This window comes from Rhamphochromis sp. 'chilingali' (genome assembly GCF_963969265.1).
Source record: "Rhamphochromis sp. 'chilingali' genome assembly, chromosome: 7".
Lineage (NCBI taxonomy): Eukaryota > Metazoa > Chordata > Actinopteri > Cichliformes > Cichlidae > Rhamphochromis > Rhamphochromis sp. 'chilingali'.
In genome coordinates, this window is record NC_137934.1 from 21,833,008 (window position 1) to 21,853,713 (window position 20,706).

Sequence of the window (20,706 nt, forward strand, 5' to 3'; positions counted from 1 at the left end):
ATTTCTAATGACCAGCGGGGGGCAACTGCTCTGAGTGCAAAGAGAAAATGGCCCTCGGCTCTTTGGATTTCTGACCTCAGCATTCAGTTTCCTCATGAGCGCGTTAGCTCACTTGCTCGTGTATGCAATATGATTTTTGTTTAGTAAAATACAAAAATATCAAAGTGTTAGTCAATCAGTGTGAAGTATGAGATTCATGCCATCAAGTCCAGTTTTAAAATGTTAAAATACTAAAAAGGTGATGCCATCTTTTATATACAGTCTGTCCTTTACTTTAAACTTTGGAGCTGTGGAGGTCTCAGTAACAAAAAAGAAGTATTAGTGTTATTATGTCAATTACTTCTACTTAATTATGTGACCTTTAAGCCTTAAATGTGGAGATTGAACTGTAATCAGTAGAAATCCATCAGAGAAGCAGCAGACACACCTATTTTTGCTAGAGGCAAATGATCTACTCGGGTTTGTTTGTAAGCCATCGACTGGGATCGTTAAACAAATTCACCTCAGCCACAGTTCACGATGAGTCAGTGCTCCGGTACTTTGTGGTTTGTTCTGGGTAATTGTGCGATTGTTTTAAGAAATAATCAGTGTGACTCACGTCACTCTGGTTTTCTTCACCCGATGGGTTTGAGTTCCACAGCAGATAGGAAAAAAAAGAAAGTTTCTAACAGCTGACTCACACAGAAAACTTTAATGAAACACAAAATGCTCTCATTGGTGAGCTTGTAGGAACACAAAGTGCGTCACCAGCACAGATTCAGAACTTCTGCATCAAAAGACTTAATTTCAATAAATCAGATCACCATGAAAACTGACAACATTCTGACACATTTTTAGTTTTTTTGAAATTTTGACTTTAAATCTGCAAATGAGGCTTCGTTTATTTAAATGTTCACACATCTGCAGAGTTTTCCAGAGCAGAAATCCCAACACTGGACAAATGCAGTCTTAAAATTATTGATCTCTTTTCATAATCTGGTGGACCCAAAAATGCATACATACACAGAGTTTAGTATCTATCTTATGACAAACCCATAGGGCCAACTCCATCTCCACCCTACCCAGCTGAGTCACAATTAAGACAGTTAAAGTGTGTGTTAATTAAGAGGTAGTCAAAGCAGGAACTTCCAATCAGAATCTCTATGTACCTGATCCATCATCCTGTTCCAACATGGCTCTGCACCAGTGCAGAAAGCAAGGTCCATAAAGACATGGATGAGAAACTTTGGTGTGAGGCCTGAGTCCTGACCTCTGTAAGTACTGCAGGTGATTTGTATGGAGTAGCAGGTGTGGGAGCTATTGGGGATCCAACAGGAATCAGTGAGTAGACAAACCTCTCAGAAAACTGTACATGTACACGTGATAATGACTAGAAGAAAGAGAGAATCCAGAGGCGAGATGTATATATATATATATATATATATATATATATATATATATATATATATATTGTAGGGCAAATGTGATTGTGCTCAAATTTGCAACATCCCATAATCACTGTCTATTAGATCAGAAGCAACATAGACTAACTAAAACCACCAAACAATGAGAAATTATGAACAAATGATACAAAACGATACAAAATGACCAAAACATGATAAGATTATCTCAAATGAAATAAAAACAATCACCAAGAAAAGTGTGGAGGTTTACTTGTCCACATGTAGCTATCAGTCAGTTTTTGGGCCTCAGGTATGATTAAAAGAAACCCAACAGTGAGCAGAGAAGGAGACGTTTGGGTTACCTGAGTCTGTTTGAGGCACAGCTTTAGTGTGGTGGCTAACAAACTGCTCACTGATGAACGTATGGTGCAGCTCTGGATTGTTTGTAAGGTCAGTGAAGAAGTTACAGAGGCTAAAAGGTGAGTCGTGAGCATTTTTATCAATGCCGATCCCCCGAGAGAAACTTCAGAAGTGCACAATCCGTGTGTTATGATTTATCCTCCTCATCATCGTCATAATCCTCCATCAGTCAGTGATCTGAATGTCAAACAGGCTGCAGTGACTCATTCTCGCAAAAATAGGGTTTAAGTTTAGACAATTACACAGAGGTTCGCGGCGGAGCACAGCGTGCTCTGCGTTTGTCGGCAGACTCGTAGAGTCATCGTTCCACATCGGTGGAGAAGATTTAAAAACGAGCGAGGGAATCCTGACCTTTTCACGCGTCAGCAGCTTCTGCTCCAATGTCTTCAGTCAGCTGTGAAGGTTCGTCATCAGTCTCTCTGAAAGCGACAGCGGTGGAGTCATTCATTAAACATCAAGAATGTCACCAAGTGCTCAAGTGTGACAGACATCACTCCAGCTATCCTGTAAAGTGCTGATTTATTCTTGACTCCAGAGAGAATGTTTTGCTTTTTACTCCAAATTTCAGTTTTCTGCTTTGTTTTACAGACGTCAGTAAATAAACTAAAGAACTGGATTTAGTATCTGTCAGCACAAGATGATACTGATGCGAGACGTGCTTGGTGCGTGTAATTTGATAACACAAAGTAGGAAGCACAAATAAGTCTTCATAACAGCTTAGTTTGCTAGTCTTAAAAAAACATTCTGATTGGGTTTCTCACGCTGAGTTGGTTCAACACATCGTCCCTTGATTGAGTAAATCTGAGAAGATTTATTATCTATTTATCTAGGATTGTGTGGAATTTCGTGTCTTAACATCATTTTCCATAGCTGAATGCCAAAAACAGTTTTTCCTGTATTGACCACTGGAGGCTCCAGCAGTGAGTCAGCCCCTATAGACTGCAATGTAAAATATTCTACTTTAGATCCTGATACAAACACCGTTTTGGTCTATGTATTTAAGGTAATGTAACAGCTGTGCACAGGTCATCTTTTTCAATTTAGGGGCGTGGCCTCTTTGACAGAAAGCTAAGTGGTGACAGCTGTAGCTGCTAGCTGTATGCTATACTACACCTAAGCTAATTGGAGTTCCTGAACTTGACCTCTGGACTGTGTTTGTGCTGTTAGAGCCTTTTGGAGCATTTTTAATTACATAATTTGACCAATATAATGGCTGATGTGAAATTATTGTACTAACAGACTGTTCAAGAAGTCCATGTTCTGGTTCTCTGGTGAGTGAGTGGGATTTTATTCTGATGTTAATGATTACCATTTGGTAGGTATCTTTGTCTGTGCAATATAATCACTTTTGGTTCTAAAGAATCTCACTTGGCAGTGGCCAAAACACTAAAGCTTCACTGAAGCTTCAACAAGCCATCTCATGGGTGACACAGTGGCTTCTGTCTTTTATATATAGTTTGTGGCACCTTTACTTGCAGGCTCTTACTCCACCACTGGGTCTGCATCTGACTGCTGTGGCTCCCATGAGGTTCTGACTGAGTGGCTGTTGGTGAGACTCAGAGGATAAGTTCCCATAGGTTTCTATGTTGGTTATGTTTCAAAATAATACACATATATACAAGACAGTTTGACTGTCATTTATTTGTTCTGTTCTTTCTGGAAAAAAATAGAGAGACAGCTCAGTGCAGTTTAGGCCACACACCTTTATTCATGTCACAAAACTAAAACTTCATTCTCAGTTTTACAAATTAAAACAAAAGACACTCAAATATTTTACAGTCGTTTACAAGATAACCAGAAATCAGGTGAAAGGATGAAGTTTGAACCATTCAGGTTTTAACAAAGCTTATGAACTTCTTTATTTTTATTTATTTTAAGTGCTGGTCATAGAAAAGTGCAGCAGTCAAACTGCCACAGAGCACACATACAAACAGTCATGCTTTTCTTTATTTCTTTTTTCCTCTTTTTTGTTAAATTTGCTCTGGTGCTATATCTGAACAAAGTGGGCGGAGCCAGAGACACCACCCATATCTTTTTTTTTTTTTACACAAACAGCACATTGATTGTTTGTTTTTTTTTTATCTTGTTTTTCACCCTCAAGCTCACATTAAATTTGGGTGGAAGCTCATGCAGATCATGCAGGATGTGGACAATGACCATGCAGCACACTTACTTTAAATATCATTATCTGAAACCCAGTTTACACACAGTCATTTCATTTGTTTGAAAGTTAAAACCAAGTAGCAGCTTCTTAAGCTCAAAGGTGAAGCTAAAATCTGCAGTTCCTCTAATGTCCACTAGAGGCTCTAGCAGTGAGTAAACCCCATAAGCTCCCACATTAACACGTCCAGCTTTACAGCAGAAACAAACATGTTTTTGTTGGTCTCTATAGATAATTTCCCCCTTCATAATAACTGTAAGTGGGGAGAATGTTTTTGTAACTCACCTGTTCAAATTTTATTAAGGCTTACTAAGTTTCTGCTGCTATGGGTGTGGCCTCTTTGGCAGGTGGATACACATATAGATGGTTGTAGCTGCCAGGCTTCACCTCAGCTAACTGGGGTCGGTGAGGAGCATTTTTAAAGGCTTGCTTAGAAACATGTGATGAAAAAAAATAAATTACAAAAATTGTAAGGCCAAAATGTTACAGACTTTACTTGAAATGGAAACACCAAACACGGAAAATGAACCAAATAAACCGCTCAGTGGATACTGAATGGTGTAAATGTCAAAGTACAAATGAGATCTTTTTGATTGATTCAGTTGATTTGGGACAGCTAGCAGTGGACAGTTGTTGCCTCAGTGGAAGTAGTTTCCCTGGATCTTCACAATGAGGGTAAAATGAAGTGTGAGGTTGACAGGAGGCAGAGTACAGAGGACTAATGCAGAGGACTGTTGTGGTTCAGAGGAATCTGAGCCTAAAGGCAACATTTCTGATTTACCAGACCACTTTCTAGACCTGGGAATGACCATCTGGACTGTAGTGCTTAACTTGTTGTGAACAGTCTACTATTTAGGGTTAAGTTCAGATTCACATCTACACTTTTATTTGGAATTTTCACCTCTGCAGAAGTCGTAGAAACAGAAGTGAACGAAGGTAAAACATTTAATTTGAAAGGCAGCATCTTGTTTCTTTAAGTGAGCTTGTTTAGCATTTGGCTAAACTACAACCGAACCCTAGCGCCAGCAGTAAGCGTTTCACCAGTGACCTGGTGGATGTTTAGAGGTCAATCTGTCGCCACCGCAAACCTGACTTCAAATTACTTACAAGAAAAGAAAAAAAGAATGGATGAATTCACGGATGAGCTTAATAATGCTCATTGAGGTGCACATGTATGACAGTATAAATTAAACTGAAGAGAAAATCAAATGTTGACATTGGGCCAAAATGAACAAACATTAAAAAATGAAAGATTTCTCACAGTCTACACAGAAAGAAAAAGATTGTCACAGTAGCTTGTATTTACAACAATATGTACACACATTTACTGTACATACACCCACACACACACACACACACACACACACACACACACACACATGCAGCATCCTTTTGCTCAAGTAAATTACTTTTGTACATCTGGGTAAAATTATGCTTCCTTAGTCCAAAACAAGAAGTGTAAATGCTCCTGATTACTGAAGGTACATGAGATCGGATCTTTCTAATGTAAACCCATTTGGAGAGTTAAAAGTGTCAAATGGAGACAGTAGACAAGGCTTAAATCGAGAGAGAAAGCATGTTTTACAGATTTAGCCTGTTTAAGGTGGATTAAGGGCTCAAAGGTACATTCCTCCATGCTGAATCATTTGCCACAGGACACTTGGTTCAATATGAACCTTCTGTTTCTTATTCCTATGATCCCAAGTCTTTTAATCTTTAAGTACTTACCACCAGAACACAATCTAGAGCGAGTTGCACCTGAAACACCAGGTGTCCCCCTTTCATTTACTAGCATCATTAACCTTTAAAGCTGCAGTGACTGTGCGAATATTATGAATCATGCATGAGCTGTTAACTCACACTAGATGTTTTGATGACCCTTACTGCAGCCCGAAGCTCATCTTGTGTCCTGCTCGCACTCTTACATTCAGTATTCTGACATCATAATGCGACCATGTTTAATTTGAACACTCATGATTGGGAGAGGAGATGGTTTACTCCGTTTGGAGGACCAGTTGTGATGTTTTTCCCAGGTGTTGAACACGAGCTTCAGCTCTCCGTCTCCTGACGCCTGTTTTCAGGATGGACTGTGACGACACTCACAAGGACGCTGCACTTTTCACACACACCCGCGAAAACATGAGCTGTTACCAGAAGCATGCGGGGCAACATTTGGTAACACTGCGCTGTAAATTGTGTCATATTTCAAAATAAAAGCTGCTGAATTTATACCCTTGATAATGCGTGTGTTTCTGTGTGTGGGTGTCTGTCCTCGTCAATAAGATTAATGGACCAAACATAGGTCCCATCTTCTCCTGCTTTTCCTAATTTGTACTTCTTCAGAGTTTTGCCTTTGCCTTGGACAGTTTGCTGCAGGAGAAAAAAAAAGATGGTGGAGAAGGTAGACAACAACAGAAACTGGTGGGGAGTTCATGGTGAGCACCCTTCATTTCCTTTCACCATCCTTTGCTACATTTGCTGCCTCACAGTCCTGTCAGTCAGTCTGCTGTGGATTATACATACGGTACATGTTTGTGTTGGTTTTGTCTCACTTGACAAAGCCTTGATGTGCCTTCTGCAGCCATCAGTTTTCATTATTCTCATGGTTGTGTGTCTGAAAATAATTTGTGACTGTATTAAATGTTAGTCACTGCTTTAAACCCATTAGGACAGGACAGATAAAGTAAAACAGGACCTGGGACACACTTTTTTTCACAGAAAATTACACTAAATCAGCTGATTTCCCTACATGAAGAAATCCCATCCAAACAGGGCTTGGTCATCTGTTACACTTAATAATACTTTACTTTATAGTTAGTTACAGCTAATCAGGGGCTCTTTGATTGCAGTGACCAGCTGGCACAACGTTTTCTTATTTACCTTTTGTCAAGTGAGACTTGAAACCTTTTGTGTTTGTGTTCAGTTTATTGAAGTGTCGCTAAATGTTGTGCGTCACTCTTTGCTTTTCCTTGTCCCACTTCCTCGTCTTCTTCTTTGACACCTCCGACAAGTACCAGCACCTGCGTCGAGTCACATGACTGTTTCTCTGCATCCTCGTCGTACGCTAAATCCAGTGTGCATGGCCTCAGACCTCCAGCTCCGCCTCCTCCTCTTCTCGGCCTGCGTAGCTTCAGTAGTGCCACGCCCTTGCAGGTGCATTTGGCCAGTGCGGCCAGTTCCTCCCTGGCGAGCGGGTTGAAGAGGAGGTAGAGCAGAGGGTTGACACAGGCTGGCAGTGGGGCAACAAGCAGCAGAACCCCCTTCGCTGCCTCTGGTCCAGCGGCTGGTAGGCGCAGGAGGGAGGAGAACGTAAGGAAGGCAACAGGGAGGTAGAGGAGGCAGTCAGAGAAGAGCAGCCAAGCCACATGTCGCGTCAATGCTGCTTCCTCCTCTGAGCTGGGTGGAGTCTTGTGGGCGCGACAGTAGAGATGAGTGTAGGAGAACGTCATGAGAAGGAAGCAGAGGGAGTCGAAGAGCACCAGAGACACGGAGAAGGCTAAGGACGACGATGATGATGAGGAAGGTAGCGGTAAACAGAGAGAGGTGCTGCTGTGTCCGGCCACCAGGGAGGGCATTGTGACAGTGAAGCCCAACAGGAAACACAGACAGATGGAAACACGGAAGGATAACGGCGATGAAGAGTGACCTGGATTTTTTTTAAAAAGAAAAAAAAAAGAGTGAAATCAGAAATCAACTTTTAAGAGTGTCTGAATGTTGGCAGACGAAAATAATAATATGTGCTGGATATCAATGACAAAAAAAATTTTGCTTTGAAAACTGTATGTAGACAGTAAACATGTAGACATGTTAAAGTCAATATCCAAATTAAAGTACTGATGAGCTGTTAAAGATGAGTTTAAGCAAAGAATGTCTTTTAGGCTATTTTTATTAATCATGAAGCCAAAAGTCATCTGGACAGAAAAGTTGATTCTGTTTATCTGGACGTAGCGTTTTCAGTGGGAGAAGCGTTTCATCACACATACAAGTGACTTCTTCAGTCTCAGCTGACTGCAGGTTTCCACAACCTTATAAACAGTACCTTTGAATAATGATGGAAACTAACCCACTGAATGAACAATGATAAGGACGCACACATCCTGGACAGGGAGGAACGCTGGTGTGAGCGGGGAGTCAAGGAGGCCATTTATGTAAAAAGGGAAAGACCTAAGTCGAGGAGGGGGCCTAAGGGCACCTCTTTCACCATCTTACAATGCTGTGATTGCAGCCAACTCTCTCTGAGGTACTCATGGCCACTGATCAATGGTCACTGGTCTCCATCTGAAAGCGCTACATCCAGATGAACAGAATCAGCTTTTTGGGATTTACTTACCTGCAGCATGCATCAAAACACGAAATGTCATCACTTTGGTGAAATTAGTTCCCCAAAATCATACAAGTTCACTTTCTTTAAAATTCAATTAGGGTTTGGTGGCTTTAATTTTTATCTCTGAGTTTGGTGATGCCTGATGTTTTTGGATATAAGAACAGTGTCATCTGCATAAAAATAAGCTTTGCAGATTTTGAATATATAACATGATGAAATGTACAGTTTTGGCATATAGAACTGTGTCATCTATGTAAAAAAATTACATAATTTTTTCACATGAAATTATGTAATGTGCATAAAAAATATGTTATATCTGTGGCATATAAAATAGTTGTGTTGCTTTGTAAAAATCGACTTGGACACATTTGGGTGGTAGAGACAATAATGTTGGTGTAGAGGGTAAATAAAAGCTGCTGGATCTACATATATGTTTCCTCACCACTGTTGCTAGCAGTTTTGCTGTGTCCTACAGTGGTGGCCACGCATCGCTCTAGAGCTGCAACGGTAAGGAGGAAGAGGCTGGTCTGTGACGCAAACACACAAAGGAACCCACTGAGTCGACACAGGAAGCTGCTCTCCCACTTTGCCCCGTACCTGGAACATACAATGTCAAAACACATCTGTCTCCACTCATAAAATCTTCGATTGTTTTGTTTTTGTTCACCACTATACACTCAGGTTTAGTACTCATCACTACATCTTATATACAACAGATGGGTAGTCTCTCTGACAGATGTGATACATGTATTTTATTGTTTATCTATAAGGTTCCTATTGGCAAGCTTCTCATGCCAATAGGAATGACAAGCTTGTCCTAAGACTCCAGAGTGCTCTCACTGTATCTATCACTACCCTGCCTGTTTTTGAGAATCTCAGAAATCAACTGTTCCCTGCTTCCAGAATAAATCCACAATGTCTCACGAGTCCCCAAAAATTACGTCATTGTCTGGATTCCTGTGTGCCCAAGGTCCCTGTAATCCACAGTGCTTTCAAAGCATTCTAATCCGACTGATTTTAAGGTAATTAAAAACACTCTTTGGAAAAGTAGTCCCAAATTCCTCTAATAATCAATCCCTAATTTCCTTAATACATACAGTATATCCCCCCTTCTCCTTGATCTCCTCCTAAATCCCTCGAGTGATACCCAGAGTCCCCAGTCTGTTCTGGTTTGGTGTCCTACCTCCAGAAGCTCCCGAATGTCCAAGCGTCCACTGCCGCCAACCAGCCGCTCCACACTCCCATCAGGCCATTCACCAGGGCAAGTAAGCCAATCAGTAGTTTGGGGGGAGTGAGAGAAGTGGCTGGAGAAAAGAAGACTGAAAGGACGACAAGACTGTTGCTGACCAATGAGATTGCTGCGATAAGCCAAACCCCACCACGGATCATCCAGCTGCCGAGCAGGTGGAGGCAGGGACGGAAAGGTCCTGCAGGAAACATAAACCATTAACACGATCTTTTAAATGTTTTTGTACACACAACTAGTATTTATGCTTCTGTAATGATAAAAGTCCCTTCCTGCAGTGCCCTCTGGTGTTTTACATTTAAAACAAGTATTTATTTTTAATTAAAACAAAGATATAAGATATGGATATACAGAAATGATTGTAAGCCAAAGAAGTGTGCCTCTAAGCTCTTATGTGCAACTGAGTTGTTTTTAAAATGTAGAAATGTAGAGCTGAGATTTTTCTCACAGATAAAGATTTAAGTAATTAATCCTCATAGGTAATGTAGCACTGATGATAAAGACTCAGCTATCATAGAGGTGCTGTTGATTTGATTCTCTAAAACTAATAAAATCTGTTTCAGAGTTGTGTTTCCTTAATTTTCATATAACAGATGTGTGTTTATTGTGTTTTAATTTGACAGACAGGGGTTTTTGGTACCTGGTGCCGGGCTGCAGTGGACTGAGTGTTGGGGTTTGGGCTCATCTTCCAACTCCATCAGGAAATCTTCCCAATCTTGATCTACTGCAGAGACACAGTGAGGACAGCAGTACGTTGGTTTTATTTCTACTTTTAGTGGAAAAACAAGCATCCCTAAGTCAAAGCTGAATGAAAAAACAACTTTGAACTGGTGATCAGCCAAATTTGAAACTGGAAACTTTATATTTTTATTTTTATGGGAAATTTTGATTACACCTCATATTAAATCTTACATAAAGCTCATGGAACTTTCCACTTTCCACCCATTCATTACCTGCTTTCCACTCTGACCAAGCTTCTTTTAAAAAAAAAAACAGTTTTGTATCTAATGAAGAAAAATGATGACCTGAATAAAATTTTAGGGCTGACCTGTGTAGAGGAGTGCCTCAAATCTCTGCTGGATTCTTCCCCTTTTTTTCTATAAATGCTTAACAAGCTCCATGTTGTAGTTTTGATTGACAAAAAAATAGAAACAAACTAACACTGTCCAGTGTTCTAAGTCCCATCTTAAAGGGGGTACCCCGAGGAAGGGTTTTCTGAGGAGTTAAATAAGGTGCAACCTCTGCCACTGAAACATGAAGCGGAAAACTGCAGTTCCTCTAGTGGCCACTTGAGGCGGTTCCAAAAGCGTGTCAGTTCCCATAGTCTCCCATGCTAAAATATCCAACTTTACAGCAGTAATAAACACATTTAAAGCGTGCTACTAAACAGTTGTGGCATCTATAGAAAAATTTCCAGTCCGGGGGAAATTGAGACTTAAAATTTAGTGACATGCTAGCTCTCTGCTAGGTCCATTAACTGGATTCCATGAACTGGCAGTCTGGACTGTATTTGTGCTCATGGAGCCTTTTGGAGAATTTCTAATGGAATTAACCAACAAATAATATGTTTGCTGTACAGTTAATTATCCAAATAGACTATCCAAAAAGAGTGTGCTCTGGTTTTGGTCTTTTACTTGAAGCAAAACAGTTAGTGTTGTCTGAATTCACCCTCTTGCTCACCTCTTGATCACCTCTGGCTCAAGATAAAGAGGCGGACAGCTGTCTCCATGAAGTTAAAGCTAAAGCAGAGGCTTAAAATGTGAAGCCCACAAACCAGCAAGTAGTTATGTCTACCTCTTATTAATACACTGATCAGGCATAACATAACATCTGTCCCCCTAGTGCTGTCAAAACCACCCTGACCCAACCTGGAAGATGTGCTGAGGTATCTGGCACCAAGATTTTAGCAGCATCCTTTAACACCTGTAAGTTGTGAGGTCACATAAAATTTGAAGACGGCATGTTCACTTGCCATGATTAAGCGATATCAGTATAATTCATGTCACCTGTCAGTGGTTATGATGTTATGCCTGGTGTATGTAATCATTTGGTTCCTCAGGTGAAAACTTCCATTGTGTGTTGGGGTTCACCTTGGCTGGAAAGGATAGCTGCATCTCTTCCAGCTGAGTCTCTTGCTTCCTCTCTCTCCCAGGACAAACCTCCTGCACCTCCACCTCTCCGCTCACAGGAGATGAAGGCACAGCACTGGAAGGCGTAGGGAAGCTCCATCACCCTGAGCACACACAGACGCACACAGTGATAAACACCTCTATCTGTCCAAACATGGCTCAAATAAATTCATTTTATTGCACCTGCTGTTCAGTGGAATGTCCCTTTAGATGCTTTCCATCAGAGATGGAGGAGACAGATTACACTGTGTGTGTGAGTGAGTGTGTGAATCTGCGTGTGTGTGACATCTAAACACTACAGGAGTTAATCAGCAGCAAAGTGGCTGTTAATTCAAACCTTTTCCTAAATCACATCAGCAGTGTTTGCACTGCAGGACAGATTTGTGGATAAGTCTGCTTCCTGATAACCATGTTGGAAGTCCTGCATCACAGTCTGGTGGTACGTGGACGTCTCTTAATACAAATATGTCTTCCTTTGTTTATGAGTGAATGCCCACCTGACTCGAGGCAGATCCTCTTGGGCTATTAGTTCCATCAGCTGCTGGTTTCCAGCCAGACGCAGGTGAGTCAAACTCTGCAGGCCACTCAGAGGCAGAGAGGAAAGCTGATTGGATGACAAGTCACTGCAAAAACAGAGGAAACCAGTGTGGAAACCAGTTAATTATATTCTATAACTAATTCAGATAAATTTAAGGAAAACAGGCCATTTTCCCGTCTCCTGGACATCTATAGGTTACAATCTCACACAAACCACAAATCTTCAACTTAAAATGACATATTTAAGGGCAGTTGAACATATTTGCTGAAAATTTAGCAGCTGTTTTAACGTGCTTCCTCAACTTTTCAATCAAAAATGGTTTTCCAGGCACCCATTCAGCTCACGAGTTTGTGAACGACCTGTGCTGCGCTTCTTTGTCTACTTCCTCTCCCTGCTTTCCTGTCCACTCTCCACTACTACGCTATCTAATTTTTATAAAAGGAATTTTTAAAAAATGGTTTCAAAACTACTAACCAATGTTCAGACAGATAAAGAACTCACAGTTTGGTGAGAGCAGGGAGAGCAGAGAACGAGTTTGGCTTCACTGATGACAGTCGATTCCAGGACAAATCACTGCAGGATAGAAAAACATGAAGTCAGAAAACAAACCAGCAGTCATGTGATCAGAAATACTGATTTATGATAATAAAAAATATGTCAGTTAAATCTACAAGAAGTTAGTTCTGCTAAATACTAGCCGTGGTGCCTGAGATTTAGTTGCTTTTTCCTTAACAGAAAGAACTCTGATGTTCTTCTGGTTGTCAACCCAGTCTGCAGGGTTTGTGGAAATATGTAAAAAATCAATGCGTTTCATCTTCTTTTGAATTTTTCATGATTGTATTTTAGCCTATGAATACCTTGTGTGCAGACACATAACCTTCTCTGTATTTTTTGTCCAGTTTTGTTTACTCCACTTTAATCTGTTGGTAAACTTTGTACGCTGACCTGATCTCTGCTGTTGCGTAGGCTGTTAGTTCGGATTAAAGCGAAAGCACCGCAGGCCTACGAAACAGCAGGTCTTTGTTTCTAATCCCAGAATAAAAGAAACTGTGCACATAATACTCTTACGTCTGTAATACCATAATAAAATTAGCAGTAATGTTAAGAGAGGCATGTCTCGTTTCTCAGTTTGAGATGCTGTAATACTGGAGGCTGCAAATAGTCCTAACCCTAATAGTCCTAAGTGTAGTGTTAGTATGAGCTGTAGTATCAGGTGTAGTGCTGTACAGATTCTTGTCTTTGTTCCAAACCATAGCATCAAACCTGTCCCATCCACAAGCGGACCACCTGGATGACTAAGTGAGTTTCCATTTGGAAATACTTACAGAGGGATCTCTGCTCAGGATCTGCTGGCCAATTAAATTGGCGATGTGTGTCTGTGTGTGTGTGTGTGTGTGTGTGTGTGCGTGTGTGTTTGCATGCTTACAGTGAGCGTAGTGATAGCAGACCAGCGAATGTGTTTTCCTCCAGTTTTTCTACCACATTGTGATGCAGATCACTGAAAAACACACACATGTTTGTATTTCTATCTTTGAGAGGACCATCGCTCATATGATGCATTCACATGCCGCTCCATCAACCTGAGTTCTCGGGCTGTAAATGAAACATGGTTTATGGAGAAGGTTTGGATGAAAGGCTGGAGTGTGTGGAGAAATGCCAGCTAGTCTGGTTGGTTTAATGAAGGTAACTCCAGGTCCCTCTATTCATTGTTCAGTAAAATTACAAAACCTCCAGACACATTCTCCTCCCACATGTATTCTGTTGATTTTTGCAACTCTCTTGTGCTCTTTTTTCTCTTTTTTCACTTGTAAAATCTCAGACATTCACCGTCAACTTAACTCTTTAGGAGCTCCTGACTCTGAAGTAGACTTCCTGGTTCCCCTACTGTCTTCCTGTGAGTTATTTTCAAGCTTTACTCTTCCCTCCATAACTGACGTATCTAATCTCATTAAAAAATCTAAGTCATCCACCTGTCAACTTGACCCTCTCCCTACTGTGTTAGTTAAAGCCTGTCTTCCCTTGTTAGCACCTCTCATAACCAATATTATTCAGTCCTCCCTGAACACTGGGATTGTTCCTGAAGCACTGAAAAAGGCTTCTGTTATCCCAATTCTCAAAAAGCCTGGTGCAGACCCCAATAACTTTGATAATCTTCACCCTATATCAAATCTCCCCTTTATTTCAAAAATTCTTGAAAAAGTTGTCGCTGCCCAGCTTCATTTACATCTCAATGACCATAATCTCTATGAACAATTTCAATCTGGTTTCCGCCCCAATCATAGCACAGAAACTGCTCTGTTAAGAATTACCAATGACCTTCTGATGGCAGCTGATTCTGGTCTCCTATCCATTCTCATCCTTCTTGATCTTAGTGCGGCGTTTGATACCATTTCTCTCCTGAACCGGTTAGCATCCATTGGTATTAGTCACACCCCCCTTGCCTGGTTTACCTGCTATCTCTCAGACCGCACTCAGTTTATCCTTAAATATCCTTTAATTTAAATCCCATTCCTCAACTCTCCATCCTGTTTCTGTTGGTGTGTCCCAGGGTTCAGTATTAGGGCCTCTTTTATTCATTATTCATATGCTTTCTCTTGGTTATATATTCCGAAAATATAATATCAATTTTCACTGTTATGCCGATGACACCCAGCTCTACCTTTCTTCTAAACCCAATTCATCTCTCCCACCTACCTCCCTCTCAAACTGTCTTATTGAGATTAGATCCTGGTTCTCCTCCAATTTTCTCAAACTTAACAGTAATAAAACTGAAGTTTTACTTGTTGGTACACCATCTATCTTAACCACATCCCACAGTTTTTCCATTAACATTGAAAATGCTCCTACCCTTCCCTCCCCTCAGGTTAAGAGTTTGGGTGTCATACTTGATAATACTCTTTCATTCCAGTCTCACATTAATTACATAACCCGGTCTGCTTTACGTAATATTAACTGACTCTGTCCCTTCCTTACTCCTCATGCTGCTGCCATCCTTGTCCATAGTCTTATTACGTCCCGTATTGATTACTGTAATTCCCTCCTATTTGGTCTCCCTAAAAGGTCCTTTCATAAACTCCAACTTCTTCAAAATTCTGTAGCTCGGGTCATAACTTGCACTCCGTTAAGTGCTCATATTACCCCAGTTCTCTGTTTTGTAATTTTAACTTATTTTATGTATTTTATGACTACTGTTCATTTTATTAATTGTGTTTTTTGTAAGGTGACCTTGGGTTTCTGAAAGGCGCCCTCAAATAAAATGTATTATTATCATTATTATTATTATTATTGATTAGTTGTATCCATAAGCTGTATGGGTGCTTCACACGGGCACACATACTGTACCTGCTAAATAATAGATAAAATGGGGGGTGCCACTTGATCTAACTCATATCCCCCGAAAACTAAATCTGAAGCCCTGAACTGTACAAACTCTCAACTCTCACTGTGCAAAATGTCCTCACAAGGCCCAGAACTCACTGCGGTCCTCACAAAAACAGACATACATGTACACACACATATTAGCCATCGTTGTTTCCATTACATCACTAAAGAATCTGTTTTACAGCAAGTGTTTCCTGAATGACCTGATTGGTCAGAAATAGACTATGAGGGTGATAATTATTCCCACAATGCACAGCTGTCTGTACTTTATTGATTGTTATGGTAACTTCAGATTTAATAACTGTGTCTTAAAAGCTTCACGGGCAAAAAATAAGCTATATCCGACCCTCCCAAAAAAGGCAATAAAACATTAAGAAGAACAGTTTAATTAAATGTAAAATGAACATTAAACTCACATTTTTCGAATGCTCTCACAGCCGGAAAAGCTGGGAAGAGTCTGGATTTGATTATAGGAGAGATCGCTGCAGAGGGAGAGAGTGAGTTGAAGCTGTCAGCACCGTAATTTCCTATACACACTGAACACATCACAGCAGCTCCCAGCATACAAGCCAAGACTTAAAAAAATATCTGAAATAAATGAAGCAACAGCAGATATGATTTGATGGACAGACATGAATAGTCCCTGATGATATACAGGGCCTTCAGGGACCACCTTCAGCCTGAGTTCAGTGTTCAGAGACATGCAGAGATGTGGATGTAATTGTTGTGTTTGGACTCACAGCAGCTGCAGCTTTGGAAGCTGCTCACAAACCGAACTGGGCAATGAGGTGATTTGAGCTCCGGTGATAGTCCTACACACAGAGAGATAAAACAGAACTAGTTTTCCACGGGAGCAATTTAGAAGTACATTAAAAATGTGTTATGTATTCACAGCCCTGTTTCTAATAAGAAGAAACAGGGCTGTGAATCTTGTGAAAATGAAACAACCTAAAAGATAAAATGCTAAAACTTGGAATTTTTAAGTTTTTTCCCCTTACAGATATTACATTCATATTACAAATTTATCATCAGCAACATGTTTAAAAAGAATGTGCCAGGGAATATTTCACAGTGTGATGCCTTCGACCTTCTTTAAAAAGAGTTCTTGCTTGTTGCAAGTTAGCTAGCTGCTCCATAGATCTGGACTGCCTTTGTCATATATTTAGTTTCATATTGTTCCAGATGTTTTTAAAGGGCTGGGATACATGCAGAATGTGGTTTGGTATTGCTATCCTGAAATATGCACGTCTTTCTCGTACAGAAACGCTGGGAATCTGGGTGGTGACATATGTTTCTTCAAAGTCTGTAGAAACCGTTGAACATCAATGCTGCTGTCACGGATGAACAAGATACTCCCCCCACAGGCACTAATGCCTCTGCAATACCATCATGGAGGATGGCATGGTCTTGCGTAAATAAGCAAGGTCTTCATCTGGATGCATTTGTTTTTTAAGTAGCCTGATCGTGACGTTTAAAAAAAATAAATAGGAAAACTGTTAGATTTTTTAATTTTTAACATTAAATAAGGTACAAGAAGTAAGGGAATTTGTGTTTGGTTGATTATTTCTTTATTGTGACAGTGCTTCTTGGCAGTAAATGTTATACTGTTGAAAAACTTGTTTATTTCCCCTTAAATGGTGCCACACTTGTAAGGAAATGAATTTGTTGGTTGAGCAGCAGAGTTGAGTATGTGGTTTGCACCCATGAAAAAATTGACAAATCTTCTCTGCCAATGACAAACAGCTTATTCTGCTTTTGGCTTTCGTTTTGAGTTTATTGTACTCCAGGTGTTGGAGGCAATCTTAAAGCAGAAAGACATTGAGATAAGGTTCTGCAACTTGTAGCAATCCCATATCTCCACAGTCTGGGACCAAACTCTATACTCCAAGATGACAGTATTTGCCCCCACAGAGCGGAGTTTATCAGAGACCACATCCAGAATTTGGGAGTGGAGAGGACGTAACGACCTGCCTGCAGTCTTGACCTCAACCACACTGAACTCTTGTGAGATAAGCCTGGCTGTGCTGCTCCTGTCAGAGTGACAAACACACCCACACTGACCGACTTGCGGCAAATGCTAGTTGAAGAATGGGATGTCATCTCTCAGCAGTGCGTGTCCAAGCTCGTGACAAGCATGACGAGGAGGTGCCAGGCTGTCGTAGCTGCACATGGTACTTCCACATGCTACCTGTTTGTTTAATGAACAAATTGTTTCTTCAGACTTCACTCATCCAATCCAGTAAACGACACCAGACAAGAGTCGGTAGCAGAATAAGATGTTTGGCACTGGCAAAGAAGATCTGAGTTTTTCATGGGGGCAACCCACAGATGCATTTTCCTTGAAAATGTGGCTCCACATCAGAGGAAAAGGGGAAATAAACAGGCTTCCTAGTGCTATAAGATTTATTGCTAGAAAGTTTGTTACAACAAAAAAAACAATCTGCCAAACACAGATTCTTTTGGCCTGTAAAGCCTTTAAGAAAGTGATTAAATCTGAAATTAAGTTATTGTTGTCTTTGAACCATTTTCAATTTATTGTAGTCTTGTTTTTTTTGGAAACAGGTTAGTACACAACATGTTTGGGTATATTGTATTGTAAATTGTGTAAAATAAACTGTATATGCTTGTTAAATAGCATGTAGAAACATTGTGATGTGTCCAGGGGCGTCCACAGTGCATTACACTTTACAGCCATGTGTTGAGGTGCTTTGAAGTTGCATTAAGGTTGGAATGACTCCCTTATCCACATGACTGAAATGAAGCCAGTACAGTAATGAGTAATACGGTGAGCGGTCCAAGCTCATTATATGAAAAATAAATCATCAATATGGAAAAGTCTGATTAAAGAAAAGCAGCTACGTGCAGAATTTGGATTCACAGGATGAAACAGGATGTTGGAGAGGGGGGTTAACACTGGAGGGGGTCAAATGGAAGAATGTGGGACGGTTTGTTTGGTTGGACTTTTTATTTCCACCTACTGGTTCAGCGTGAGGTTACTGTTAAATACACACTGCTTTCAGAAATGAGCTTAAATGGAAAAAGACAAGAAAATAAACACAGCCAAGGTGTTTATTGTGACACGGAAAAGTGGGTCACAACAAGAAGAAAGAAGGGTTTTAATTTCACGCCGAGCTGCAGAAAAATAAAGTTACAGTCTGTCAGATAGAATAATAATTGCTGTGTATTAATAACAGCAGTGTGATTTGGGGTGTTCAGCTCTCAGAAACACACTCGGATATGAAACATTCCTGTGTGTGTGTGTGTGTGTGTGTGTGTGTGTGTGTGTGTGTGTGTGTGTGTGTGCGTGTCACTTACAGGCTCTCCAGGCTTTTGGTTCCCGTCAGATCTGGAAACTCAGTGAGATCTGCAGCTCCATTCAGAGATCTGAGAGTTGGACACGGAAAGAGCGTTTAAGCTAAGAGAAGCAGAGAATGATTTACTGCGTTTCATTATTTGCGTAATTAACATCTGCACTGAACAAAAGGGCAACAGGGAGGTTGAGTCTGCATGTCATATATGCTCAGCGATTACTTGATATTTCTCATCTAAAGCTGTCAACACTTGGATCTGTCATGGGGCGGATCTGTGAGGTTCAAAGACAGAAGCTTCAACTTCAGTTTATCAGTGCTGCTTCTTCTTCTTTCAGCTGCTCCCTTCAGGGGTCACCACAGGGAATCACTTAACCCACTCTCACCCAAACCCCCCATCCTCCTCAGCCACACCACCCTCTGCATGTCCTCCTTCACTTCAATAGTTCTGTCACCACCAGCTTGGCCTCCTGTCTTTTTTTCCAGTGCCACCGTCTCCAAACCAAACATCACAGCAGGTCTCACTACCATCTTGTAAACCTTGCCTTTCAGTCTTGGTGCTCTCCTTCTGCTACAGTCGGCCATTGCTTTGGATGGTATTTAAACTCAGTTTATGGATATGTTCATTGGAAACCACTGAATCTGTCTTTAGTGGCTGAAGGAAAGGGCAGATGGACATCTCTTTGACTCCACAGCTACTGCTTTATGCCATCCATACATCCAGATGTAAGACATTTTGGTCCAGCATCTTATGTTGTCATTCCATTTTGCTTTGATGCAGAGCTGAAACTTCTGAGGCAATGGAAGATACCTCTACCATACTAAGGGCCTGTGAAAGGCCAGCAGGCATTTTGATCATCCTTGATGGTCCTACAAGAGGTGGCTAACTTTGTAATAGCTGCTGCCATGCTCTACCTTCAGAGTATATCTCTGTGGCACTACTGAAACTGGTCTTGGAGCGTGAATGGAGTGCATTTACAGCTTGGTTTTGAAAGATTTTACTAATGATATATTCCTAAAACAAAATCAGAAAAATGTAATTTGTTTTCCTGAAATAAAGATAACTTAAGGACTTGTGATGCTGCATGAAGGGTCCAGCAAAATGTCTTCAGGTGCCGTGTTGAAAGAAATAAAAAAGAAACAACTATCTCACATCCTTAACGTGTTGACCGGAAATCCAGAGCAGAAATGATGTAATACTGATAATATACATATCTGTGACAAGATTGTTAGACAGAAATTTGGGTCATGGGCATTATTGCCTCATCTTATTTGGAACTTTATTCATGTTTAATGAACATCCATCAATCGAACAGAAGATGTACAGTGATTAATAAATTTATTAGCGCACCACCCAATGGAAGGATATGCCATAGCTATCCTAAATGCACAGTATTGGTAATTACTGAAATCACGTTTTATGTTTCTGTAATCGGTTAATCAGCCTGTATGAACAAGCTTGGTAATTCTTAAATACTTGCTTAAATATTTAAATACTTTACTTGCATTCCTGAACAGAAAAAATATATATTTTAATTTGTTGAATGTTATGCTTTCAAGTGCAGTGTGTTGGCTTAAATTTGGAATGCAGTTTGTTTTTGCCTAATAAGTAACAATATAAATGTAGTTTTGCAGATGTTTTGGACAGATGTCTAAAATACCTGTTGTTTTCTTGTTTTTTTGGGGGGGTAAAATTCCCTGCTCCTTTTATTGACTTCTAATAATGGAAGAAAGTTCCCATATTTATGTAGACATGTTTAAAAAATTGCTCCTTGATATCAGTTTCACTTTTAGTTTAAGCCTGTTTGTCTAGAAAT

General features: G+C 40.4%; 1 protein-coding gene across 2 annotated transcripts in view; it reads right to left on the reverse strand.

The window, feature by feature from the left end:
- Nucleotides 1-3,491: 3,491 nt before the first annotated feature.
- Nucleotides 3,492-20,706, reverse strand: part of LOC308399467 (leucine-rich repeat-containing G-protein coupled receptor 5-like) — a 52,844-nt gene continuing 35,629 nt past the window's right edge. Inside the window, exons 10-20 of one of the 2 annotated variants that reach the window (XM_080886758.1) lie at nt 18,897-18,965; nt 16,322-16,393; nt 15,998-16,063; nt 13,627-13,698; nt 12,702-12,773; nt 12,160-12,285; nt 11,624-11,766; nt 10,174-10,254; nt 9,471-9,714; nt 8,730-8,884; nt 3,492-7,609 (exon numbers count right to left, since the gene is read on the reverse strand). In XM_080886758.1, the coding sequence (XP_080742884.1) occupies nt 6,888-7,609; nt 8,730-8,884; nt 9,471-9,714; nt 10,174-10,254; nt 11,624-11,766; nt 12,160-12,285; nt 12,702-12,773; nt 13,627-13,698; nt 15,998-16,063; nt 16,322-16,393; nt 18,897-18,965 (1,822 nt within the window). In that variant the 3' untranslated portion in view covers nt 3,492-6,887. Of the gene's footprint in view, nt 7,610-8,729; nt 8,885-9,470; nt 9,715-10,173; nt 10,258-11,623; nt 11,767-12,159; nt 12,286-12,701; nt 12,774-13,626; nt 13,699-15,997; nt 16,064-16,321; nt 16,394-18,896; nt 18,966-20,706 lie in introns of both variants that reach the window. The other variant, XM_080886757.1, reaches the window with a different exon arrangement.